Source organism: Grus americana, chromosome 7 (assembly GCF_028858705.1).
Source record: "Grus americana isolate bGruAme1 chromosome 7, bGruAme1.mat, whole genome shotgun sequence".
Classification (NCBI taxonomy): Eukaryota; Metazoa; Chordata; class Aves; order Gruiformes; family Gruidae; genus Grus; species Grus americana.
This window is the reverse complement of record NC_072858.1, coordinates 189,640-201,504: the sequence shown is the minus strand read 5'-3', so window position 1 is coordinate 201,504 and position 11,865 is coordinate 189,640. Positions and strand designations below refer to the sequence as shown.

General features: G+C 43.8%; 1 protein-coding gene across 1 annotated transcript; it reads left to right on the top strand.

The window, feature by feature from the left end:
• The first annotated feature begins 305 nt into the window (after nucleotides 1-305).
• Nucleotides 306-11,591, top strand: LOC129208721 (opsin-VA-like). The gene is made up of 5 exons (XM_054831928.1): nucleotides 306-666; nucleotides 2,185-2,395; nucleotides 2,992-3,109; nucleotides 8,266-8,505; nucleotides 9,564-11,591. The coding sequence occupies exons 1-5, from the start codon at nucleotides 306-308 to the stop codon at nucleotides 9,792-9,794; spliced, it is 1,161 nt and encodes a 386-aa protein (XP_054687903.1). The 3' UTR covers nucleotides 9,795-11,591.
• Nucleotides 11,592-11,865: the final 274 nt, after the last annotated feature.

The following is an 11,865-nucleotide window of genomic DNA, read 5'->3' as shown; positions in this document are numbered from 1 at the left end:
CTGGGTTTGTTACAGATAAAGACACAGCTGCAGCAGCGGAGAGGCAGGAGGCTACTGGCAGAGAGGGGCAGAAGTTGCGCTAAGCGATTTTCTTGCTCATCCTTGTTCTCGCGTTCACTGCGCAGCACTAAACTTTCCTCTGCCCAAAGCTTTGTTTCCTGGACTATTACTGGAAAGCAGAAGCATGGAGAGTTTGTTCACACTTCTGGTGGAGACAGCAAATTTCCCCTTTTAATCCCGAATATTCTTTCAGGATAGAAATTCCAGTATTATGCAATATTATTTTTGCTAGTGAGAGAGAGAAAATGGATGCATTCAGAGCAGCTGAGAACGAGTCGCTGTTGTCCAGTTCCTCTGGTCCTGCCAGATGGGATCCCTTCCGTCGTCCCTCGGACTCCATCCAGCCCTGGCACTTCAGGCTTCTGGCAGCAGTGATGTTGGTGGTGACGTCCCTGTCGCTTGCTGAGAACCTGGCTGTAATCCTGGTAACTCTGAAGTTCAAGCAACTGAGACAACCTGTCAATTGTGTTATAGTCAATTTGTCTGTGGCTGATTTCCTGGTCTCACTGACTGGTGGCACCATCAGCTTTTTAACCAATCTAAAGGGGTATTTTTATATGGGATACTGGGCTTGTGTACTGGAAGGATTTGCTGTCACATTTTTTGGTAAGCTTGATTTTGTTTGTAGTTGTATGTTCTTTTCCCTCAGCATCCTTCAATGTGTTCTACTAGCTTTCCTGCAGCTTCTCACGTCACCGACTTTGCATGCCTGTGAACTCACTGGTTCCTTCCCCAGTTACAAATATTCTGTAGTGAATCTCATGTGTGAGTGAATAACGTATATCACGATCTCTGTCATATATCAGTGGCTTGTCGCACATATACTGATCATTGAATATGTTTAATATAATGAGAAAAAGCTTGCTAATAGAATAACAGCATTGTGGGGGTTCTGGTAAAACAATGTCAGGAAAAAATTCACTATGTGTAACTATTTTCAAGGTTTGTGTTTAGGTGTGTGCATGTATGGATAAATAGGAGAGAGAGAAAGAGTGGCTGCTCTTACACTGTGGAAAATATCAGGGCACAGAAGCATCGTATGTTAGCTGTGCTCCAGCGGTTCTGAGGAACCTGTAACAGTCACCGCTCCACCTACATCTTTTTGTGACTCTTTCTTGGCTTTGTTTTACTAACTACAGAAAAAGTATTTGAAGCACCCCAAAAGGGAAAATCCTCACTACATAGTTCCCTGTGTAAATACACCCCTGCAGAATAAATGGGAAATTAGTTTAAAATGGAGCATCTACTTACTTGAGATAGACCTGCCTCCCTGTTCCTGTTTCTGAAGCTGCATAGCAAAGACAGCCTTCTAACGCTGTCACTTCTATAAATCAAACACATCGCTGATGCTCAGCCTGACAAGGAGTCTCACAGTTGCTCTCAGCCTGTTTAAGCTACACAGAGGGAATGCTGGTGAGGGACAATGCTACTAAATCAGTTTGTGGCATGTAAGCCATGTCCCATGGAGAAAGATCAGGCTATTTCCAGATTTTAGTGGCTAACCAGGTGATATGTGCCTCATAAACTGATAATTTGATGCAGTGGGCAGCTGTCTGTAGGTTAGAGTTTTACGACAGTCTGAAATATGACATTTCTTGCAAAGATAGCGTTTTGAAGATGTATCTTAATTTGTTGATTTGGAAGCTACACATAATTTGCAGCTTTTCAGAGTAGAACCAAATGAAGAAAGGGTCATCGTCCATTAAATGGTCCGATTAGCTGCTTGGTTTTGTCGTCAGTATACTGTAGACTGACAAACCAGGCAAATAAGAAAATCTTGTGCTCTTAATAAATATTAGAATAATGCACATAAATTGCACACCCTTTCACAACTTGGGTTGATGGAAAAGGTGCCTGATCTGGTGGGTGGCCAAACAGTGGAACAGGTTGCCCAGAGTGGTTGTGGAGCCTCCATCTGTGGGGATATTCAAAACCCAGCTGGACTTGCTCCTGGACGACGTGCTGTATGGACCATGCTTGAGCGTATGTATGGGGTGTTGTACTAGGTGACCTCCAGAGATGCCTTTGAACCTAAACAGTTCTGTGATTCTTTGACGTGAAATGGTGTTTACTTTTCAACGAATCTACCCATTTTTTGATGCTGACTGTGTTTTCTTACTATAGGCATTGTTGCTCTCTGGTCTCTTGCTCTGTTGTCTTTTGAGCGGTACATTGTGATCTGCCGCCCGTTGGGAAATATGCGCTTGAGGGGGAAACATGCAGCCCTAGGTATTGCCTTTGTGTGGATCTTTTCCTTCATTTGGACCATTCCACCAACAATGGGTTGGAGCAGTTACACCACCAGTAAGATTGGAACTACTTGTGAGCCTAACTGGTAAGGCCACTCTTGCAGAGTATGGTAAAGAAATGAAACTTGCAGCTCAGGACATCCCAGGGGCAGGAATTTAAAGGAAGGGTTTAAAGATGATGTACATCTCTGCAAAAATGGACGTAAAGAAAGTTGTAACAAAACTGAGAAAAATTTGCCAAGAACAGATTTTAAAAAATAATTTTTTAAAGGGAGGAGCTTCCATCTCTAATGAAAATAACCGTCCTATACCTTGTGCTTTTTGTCAGGATTCAAAGAGGACAAAGAGACAGATTTTCCAGAAAACTGGGGAAAGCCTGGTCTGACCCCATAGCTGACTCCACCAGGGTTAGGAGCAGGAGGTTGGACTACACGTCCCTTCCCACCGGAACTGTCCCACTGTGCCCATGATCCTATGGTCAGGATCCTGTCCTAGCCCACGGCCAGGGAGATGGCCCAGGGCTCCATCCGGTGACAGGACTAGAGCTGTAAAGGGGCACTTGGAATAAAAACAGCTGACAAAAATACTAGTGACAACTCTGAAGAGCAAAATTAATACTTCAAGAACATAATAAGAACACATATTAGTGGTGCATACACAGTGTGTTTTGTGTTTTATACAGGTACTCAGGAGCTTATACTGACCACACGTACATTATTGCATTCTTCACCACCTGTTTTCTAGTGCCTTTATCAGTGATCTTGGTATCCTACGGAAAACTGCTGCGGAAGCTAAGAAAGGTAAGAAGCAGCACTTGTAAGCAAACTTTTAAAATATGTTTGTATGCAAACATTTGGAATTTTTGTGTTTGATTTTCTATAAAGATCGGACATAAGCAGATCAAATTTCCAGGCAGCAAACGCATTCAATTATCATTATCATCATTATCAATTAGCTTTACACACATAAATTCATGCTATGCTTAGAAATGATTTTTCAAAGTCTGTGGTTTGCATCACTTGTCAGTGCATCTCGTTAGCCAAACATCATACAAATGAAAGAATGCCTGCCTCATAAATAAACTAAATGACCCAGTATTGATTTATTTACAATTGTACTTTGATTCAGTGATGTTTCTTAAGACTCAAACCAGGTAAAGCAGAATTTAACTTACAATTTTAAGAGTGCTGGCTAATACTTTGTAACACTTACATGCAGAATAAGATATAGCATTTGTAAATAATGTAGCGCTGTTTACTAAATAAAATATTAGATTGTCCAGGAACATTTAAAAGACCTGAGAAATGGTTTTAAATTTTATTTAATGATTATGTTGACCTCATCCAAAAGAGAAGCTGCAGAAAGTGAAAATGAAGAAGACAATAGAATAGGAAAATTCCTATTTGGGGCAACATTTTGGGGCAATATTGTTATTTCTATTTACTGCAAAGATGCCTTGTCCTATCGCTTCAGTAATAAATTCAGAAAATTTCTTCAATTCACTGATGTTTTTAAAGTATTTGGGATAGTCAAATGCTTGTATTTATTCTGAGTGTCGTTTTCTCTAAGTAAAACAAAACAGAAGGGAAATTCAAAAAAATATTGTATTTTCTTGTTTGAAAATACAAATTAGAACATGTGTGCTTCAGGTGGCATTGTGATTCCTCTAACGGATTTTTCTTGATTCCCTTCAGGACGCATTTAAGGGAGAGAAGGTTAAATGGCTGGGAGAGGTTGATTTCAGTATTAAACACAGGAATTTTCCCAGGCTGAATGTGAACCGCAGCACAGGTGCATTGCTGCTCGCAGCGCTCGTGGGGAGGTAGCACAGCGTCGGGGATGTGAGTTACAAAATACGGAGATGCTTGAAGAAAATCAGTGTTGATGACTCAGACTCTCCTAAGATAACTTGTAAATCTATGATTCTGTTACTCTGGATGTCCAGAACTTTTAGTAGTACCTTATTTTCCCCTGTCCTAACCTGCCTGCAGACAGAAAGGAATGAAGAGAGCGAGCGACACGGGACGGGCAGCTCCCTGCTGCTGATGCAGCCCTCTCGCTGCTGCCCAGGAGGGCGATGCGCTCCTTAGGGAAGGAGCTCTGCTGCTTGGCTTGGGGGGGGGACGGCCACCCCAGACCAGCACCTCACGGCTCCCGGTCCCGCCTGGGGCAGCCCTAATGGGGACACGCAGGTGTCCCTCCCTTTGGAATGGCGGTCATGGCCCAGGCCCTGCCCCGCAGGGATGGGAAAGGGTCATCTCCAGGAGGCTGTCCCTGGGAAGGAGAGCCCACGGGTGGCCTGGCACGAAAGGGAGGGATGTTAATCCAACAGAGGGGATGTGAAGGAAATGACACCATTTGCCAGGCATCCAGCGCGGTGATGGGTCTGCCAGAGCAGTGGCTAACGCGCTACTCAGGTGCTTCAGGAGGTGCACAGAAAAGGCCATTTCCTTCCTCTGGGACGGCCACTTAAGAGGCTGCAAGTTAAAAACAAAGCGGGTGAGATGAGGAACAAGGGAGGCATTGAAGGAAAACGCTGCCGTCGGTCACAGCAGAAGCCAGTGAATGGTCCATCTTGCCATTTGGGTCAGGTCAGGATGTCTTCTGCACGACTGATTTGTGCCATGTAGTGGGTCCCAGCGTTGGCCTGGATCACCTGGCGTGGTCTTGCTAGGCTGTCGTTCTCACTCTTCTCTCAGTTATCCAGAAAGAATAGCAGTAATATTAAAAAAAAAAAAAATCACACTTCTCGGTAAGTTGTTTCACACCCCCCTCGCAGCTCAGCAACCTGGCAGACCACAAAGCCAGGAAAGGCCAGGGCAGCCTCAGGGCACCTCATCACAAACAATTTAGCCGCAGCCATCTGGCTTGTGCCAGTCCTTGGCTTTTGTTGGCTTTTACAGAGAGACGTAACTGTCTGAGCTGGCCTCTGTTACTTTTAACACAGCTTAAAGCGCAGTCTGGTGTAGAAAATCCAATTGCCTGCGATATAGTCGGTAAATTTGTAATGAATTGCCATATCTCACAACTAAGCTAATTTTTAAAAATCTGACTACGGTGAACAGAGAGAGACCCAGGCACCAGAACTGGGGGTCTTGATGTTCCCAACCAACCCTGTTCCCAAATATTGACTGCCGCGTCCCATGGTTGCCACAGTGTGGACTTGGTCCTGAGTGGCATTGTTTTGTCTTAGTAAAGTCTGCTAGTCCCTCAGTCCCTGTGACCCCAGCCTTGCAAGGCCAATAGCAGCTTTCACTACAACTGCAAAACCAATGAAAGAAATTAATTTTTAGGAAAAGATCTAATTAACAGTTTGCAATGGAGATAAATTATTATGGCAGTCGTCCTTCGTTTGTAGGGTAAAGCACCAGCGCATGGTTCCTTACCAGTTTCACGTTCTGAGATTTAGAAAGGAAGGCATCTACTGCCATCCATGAAATGCCATAGCTGAGAAAAAGGCCAGGCTGCTATAAGGCAAAGACAAAACAGTCGAAAGCACAACCCAGGAGATTGTGTTCCTTCCCCAAGGTGACCGCGCTTCTGCTGAGAGGGAGGCTGGGCTGCTCTCCATGCAGGCACAGCGTGTATGACAAAATGCTATAGAAATGTCAGATATTGGCAGGAAATATCTTAGCTTTGCTCAGTGCCTAACACAGCCTTCACTGATGCCTAAGAACTTGTAGATATTATCACAACTCATGATTATTGTTGTCATTCTTGTATTTATTGTTTGTTAAAAACCAACATGAATTACAACTTTCTACAGAGGTAAGGACTCCCCCCCTCCCTCCCCAGGAGGTGCTGCTATACCTCTGTAAGTACTAAATATGTTAAATTATCTGAGTGCAGTGCAAGGGTTATTAGGGAAAATGTCTCCATTTGGTTCCAACGTTACTTTGGAAAGCTAAAGGGCCATATTTCATTACAAAAATCTTACTTTATTAGCATGTATTATTGCAAGTCCTGACATCACGTTTTTCTAGAGCGATACGGAGTTATCATTACTTACTTCCCATGTAAGCTAACATTACCTAATAGTGCCTGGTTTCACTAAGTCATCAGAAACAAAACAAGGATGTTTCCCAGAAAGACATTGTTTGACATCCCATAATCTCTGTATCAACATCTCTGTCTAAACTGTTTGCATGATCAATGAAGGGAAGAGGGGGAGCATTCCTGCTAAATGCCCCAATCCCACTTTATTTCTGGTGTCATTAGATCAAAATGCTCTTCTGGTGAAGGCCATAAAGCACCACAGAGCTTGACAGACTCTCCTGGTCGCTGCCTCATAGTCCGGTCCAAACTTCACCTGCGGCAGGGAGGTTGCACAGTCACAGCAGAGTGCTGGCTTTGACGCCCATGGTGGGCGCCTACTTGTCTGCAAAGCCTACATGAAAAAGAAAGTGTTTGAATTCACTATCTGCTTATGACTCACCAAGATGGCCTTCTTCTTCAGTAGTTAAGTCATGATCACGCCTTCGGTTAAACCGTTGCAATTGCTGTGGGTAGCCATCATGGCAGGAGTAGATTGGGAGTTGACTGAAAACTTCCCAGAAGGTTAGCCAAAGCTGAATTTTTCCACGCTGTGGATGTGGTGACCAGAGGCTGGCCAGGGCTCAGGCACACCAAGAAGAGGCGGCAGGAGAGCTCTGGGGAGGCCAGCTTGGTGTGAAGCCTTGGGAGCAGGTTGGGGCGTGGGTGCTGGTGTGGGGACAGGGACAGGGACAGGTCAGCCTCCTTTCCTGCCTGGAAATGACCTGGGGTTATTTCCCCTCTGCTGGTGCCGACTGCAGCAGCCATCAGCCTGTATTTCCAAATTTCTGGTAGAGAAAAGTCTGTGGTCCAAGGCAAGAACTTTTACTTAGAGCCAGCCCCTGGCAGTGGCCTGAATAAGAGCTTGAAAGAAATCTGAAACTGCCGCGGCTTGTAGAAATATCTCATGAGGACAATGCTGTGCTTGGGCCAGCCGGTGCAGAAGGCAGTTTCGTAGGTAAGATCAAAGTTGTTTGGCTGTAAGGCTGGTTCAGCGGTGTATTTGCGTCTCATATTTGCCTTGTTATGGAACTGTGCTTTTCATTATATTTTGCTTTACACGAACTGGTTTGTCAGGACAGCAGCAAATGCATTTCACAAAAAGACTGGAAAAGGAGGGGAGAGGGATACGGCTCCTACCAGTATGGACAAAATGTTCCCTATTTAGCTTTCCTGCAAGCCAAGAAGTCTGGCTTTATTAGGCTTTGTGCAGATCCAGAGCTGCTGTAAGCCAAGTTAGCTCCGTTGAAGTTAGTGATGCATGGCAAGTTGTATCACCCAAAAATGTAGCGCTAATTTCTGGATTATATTTTTAGAGGTAAGTTATTTCTGTCAGATATTACCAGTTGCTCATTCTGTCAGGGTCGTCATATTCTGTTATTTAGCATTCTAAATAGAGGCTAAATCTCGTCTCCAGTTTGACTAAAATCATTGGGATTACTTTTCCACAGACGGAATTTAAAGGTATATCTGTACTGCCTTGGGGTGGGCTGCTGCAGCACCTGTGAAGTTACCTGAGCTAGATTAGCTTTTGTGAGGCTGGACAGCAAACCCGTGCCATCGCTTCGCTCCTCGCGACTTCTGAAGCTAGCTTGGGAGCGTCTCTACAAGCTGCAGTCGTGCCTGACTGCAATTAGATTTCTACAGAGAGATTGCCCTAGTAATTGCTTTTTGTTCTCACTTTGACGATAAAAAATAGATACTTAAGCAGAGGAAAATTTAATAATGACAGTATACAGTAATTCATGTGCCTCGGCAGTGACATTGACACCCTGTGGTCCAGTAACAGCATTCTTACGTGCTGTCACACTCAAGAAGAGTAGGTCTTTCCTTCTAGCATGGCAGATTATTAGCCTGTTCACTAAATTCACTGGTTGGAGGTCTTGTTGTTTGTTTTCTAGACTCTTCTATCTTTTCTTTAAAGGTGTCAGATTCACAAGGCAGGCTGGGAACTACTAGGAAACCTGAAAGACAAGTGACTAGAATGGTTGTTGTTATGATCATTGCCTTTCTAATCTGCTGGACGCCGTACGCCGCCTTTTCTATCCTAGTCACTGCGTACCCCTCCATTGAGCTGGATCCTCGTCTGGCAGCAATTCCAGCTTTCTTTTCCAAAACAGCTACAGTTTATAATCCAATTATTTATGTCTTTATGAACAAACAGGTACTGTATGCTCTCAAAGTGTCTTTAACTCTCATATTTTGTTATTTTTGTCTTGCTTTATAACAAATTTTTTCTACCTACCTACATGCCAGTTAACTAGCATTGCAAGATCCAACATTTAGACCTAAAAAAAATAAATCACTGTATCTCTGCCTACTGGAAGATAACATAAGCCTCTGTGCATTATTAAAATATCAACATTAATAATTATTAGGTTTAGGTATTATAAAGGAAAATCAGCCATTAGTGAACATCAGTTAGTTTTCTGTATTAAAATTCTATTTTCAAGACTGTCCAAGTACATTTTTATAATTCTTTAGGAATGCAACACCAGTGAGTTGATTTTAAGATGAGGTGGAAATTTGCAGTAACTTGAATTTGTGTCAGAGGAAATGCTGCATTTGTGGTTGTATGTACAGGGAGGGTAAAAGCAGTGCATGTGCCTGTGGGACAGGGAGCTTTCCTTGGAATGGGGGCAGAGGATTGGATGCAGAGAAGAAGAATTGACGTGGGGATGAACCAGAGTGATACGTGCTCACTGTGGTAACAGGCACGATAAAAAACTTGAACAGATTTATGCAATGAATGTAGCTACCAAGAGTGGTGGCATCAAGCAGAATATAAGCATATAAGTGAAAAGAAGAAAAATAGTAAAGTGACTGTTGGATAAGAAGTGATGAATACATTTGTTTATTCAGTCCTGCAGCGAGAGCTATTGTCTCACAGCCCATGGACAGTACCCTCATCTCCCAATGCATGGCAGACGTATGCAGGTCTTACCCTGCTCACAGATATGAACAACGTGGAAACAAACCATCTTTGAATAGCTGGGTATTAGCATGTGAAAGCAACTCATGAGCCTGGAGAAATGACCAATGCTGTTTTAGAGTTCTTCATGGTGGCACAGACAAATGTATTTTATGGGGCTATTTCTTTATATTCCCAACTGACTCATGAGAGAATTTCCAAGAGTTTTAGCTAAGACACAGACTGCTTTATAGAGGTATTTCAAAATTCCTGATGTGTTTGGATTGATCTCTTTTTTTTCAACTTTCTAGTTCAGGAAGTGTCTGATTCAGATGTTCAGCTGCAGCGCCATAGAAACCGCAGAGTCCAACTTGAACCCGACTTCAGAGCGAGCAGTGCTAACCCAGGACAAAAGAGGCAGTGAGATGTCCACCATGGCAGTACGTAGCACCGTTTCTAAGAGGAAAACCGGAGATGAACACAGAAATTGCCAATCTTTTGCTCAGTTGGCAGCTTCAGAAAACAAAATCTGTCCCATGTAAGGTGGGAGATATGGTCATTAATGCAGTGCTACAGCATATTTCCTTGTTACCATCACTTAATGTGAAAAATGTGGTCAGTGGGGACATTATGCTCCTGGGGACACTGGCTTTTGAGATTCCAGGCTCCTGAGTGCATGTAAGAGTTTCCTGGCTCTGCAGCTGCGGCAAAACACCCAGACATGAGGTGAGTCCCTTCCTCCACAGCGTTCCTCTTCCCAGCCCACAGCCTGCTTGCTCCTGAAAATAACCTCAGGGGAGCCCCGTGTCGCTGTGCTGGCATGTAACACAGTAAGGATAAGAGAGTTTTACGCTAATGACGGCTCCTTGGTCAGCTGGACAAAAACATGAAGTGGCACATGGGTTCAATATGCTAAAGGACAAACAAATTATATGTAGCACACAGCTGACAATTTCAACCAATGGAGGTTCAGGGACGAACAGGTCCGAGAGTTTTTTTGGATTGGGTTTTTTTACTAAAAAAGGCAGAGAAAGCCAGAGGCTTCTGCACTTCTGCCTTGAAGAGAACCTCATCTTGGCCACTAACATCTCCAGCAGCTCGGACGGGCCATCCAGACTCCCAAGCACTATTTTATGAAAACAAGCCCTATCAAGAGCTGTTCATGTCTTCTCTCTGCATTGCCTCTTTCTCAAGAAAATCTTCTGTGTTCGTGGCAACTTTTGAAGTGAATTAATTTGGACTAGATGGTCGTTGTAGGTCCCTTCCAACTGAACTATTCTATTAACTTTAGAAGAGGAGTTAGTAGGGTATAGGAAAGTACAGCTGTGCAGGAATGCTGGAGAAAGGGCCAGTAGCACAGCTTAGGGTTGTGAAGCTGAGCTTTGTGGAACAGATATTTTTTTCCCCACATGTGCCTGCACTGTGCGGAGCTAAGATCTATCATGGCCTTTAGACCGTGCAGCTCCACGTGACAACTATTATTTCTGTTTCTTAACAATTACAATTTTCAGAAATCAGTGGTTAAAGAACACAAATATTATGTATGTTCTGGGCCACGTTACGTTGGAGCATGTTGGATGTCTGTATTTCCATTTGCACATTTTTCGCTTCCTCGCTAGGGCACGCCTCTCCAGAAAGCACAACCAACATCCTAGCCCAGTACGCAACCGGCAGCAGCCAGCGGCACCACACTGCTGTTCTCCTCTGAGGAGCGGTTGTGTCTCTGTCCCTTCAGTCCTTAAAGTCCTGTTTCTGCGTAAGTCACATCCTCACTACTTTTAATTGATCTACTGATCCTGGGGTAAATCATTAACTTGTTGTTACAACTTTGATAGAAGCAAGGAGTGCAACATAAATACGCTTTCTGTAAACAGTGGAAAAGAACAGAAATCGCCAGCTTTCTGTGGCTATATTCCCTCTCATATACTTAATTCACACAATGATACGCAGCAAAATACTTAGCTTTAGCGGAACGTCACTTCCGCACGTGCAAAACCAAACTAGGCCACGAGTGTAATGAAGACAGACTTCTGATTTAAACAGCCTTTGGCGAACATCGTATGAAATGTTGCTAAGGCCTGGTGTATCAGGTTTTGAATTCTGTATCAGATCTATACTTAACTGAAGCCGTTTTAGAAAAGGCAACAGCTGACTATATTTAAATGCTTTAGTATGGAAAGCCATTATTTCTAGATCAGACAGTAACGCGGTGCCACTCAAGACAAATGTTGCTCCACAGCGGTATAGAGAAGCTACGCACTGTACAGGCCTCAGCAACAGAAATGGGCTATGGAGTGAATCATCCAGTGTTCCGTTTTACTTCAAAAAAATTACTATTTCTTTACACAGAATAAAGACATTTTGTTTCTGCCAGATTCTCCTTCTCTTCTTATTTTGTTAGGTTACAGTTTGAAAAACTATATTGCCCTGAGAAGACACGAAAGGCTAGCTGAGCTATCGATGGTCAAACGCAGTCCCAGAGCAGTACCGTGCTGAGCTGGGAGTCAAGACCTGTTCCTGCAGCAGGTGGGGGTGTTGGTGGATCGGGGAGAGGTCACACAGCAGCACAGTGCAAAGCATATCCTGAAACCCTGGTATCTTGCAGAGGCTGAC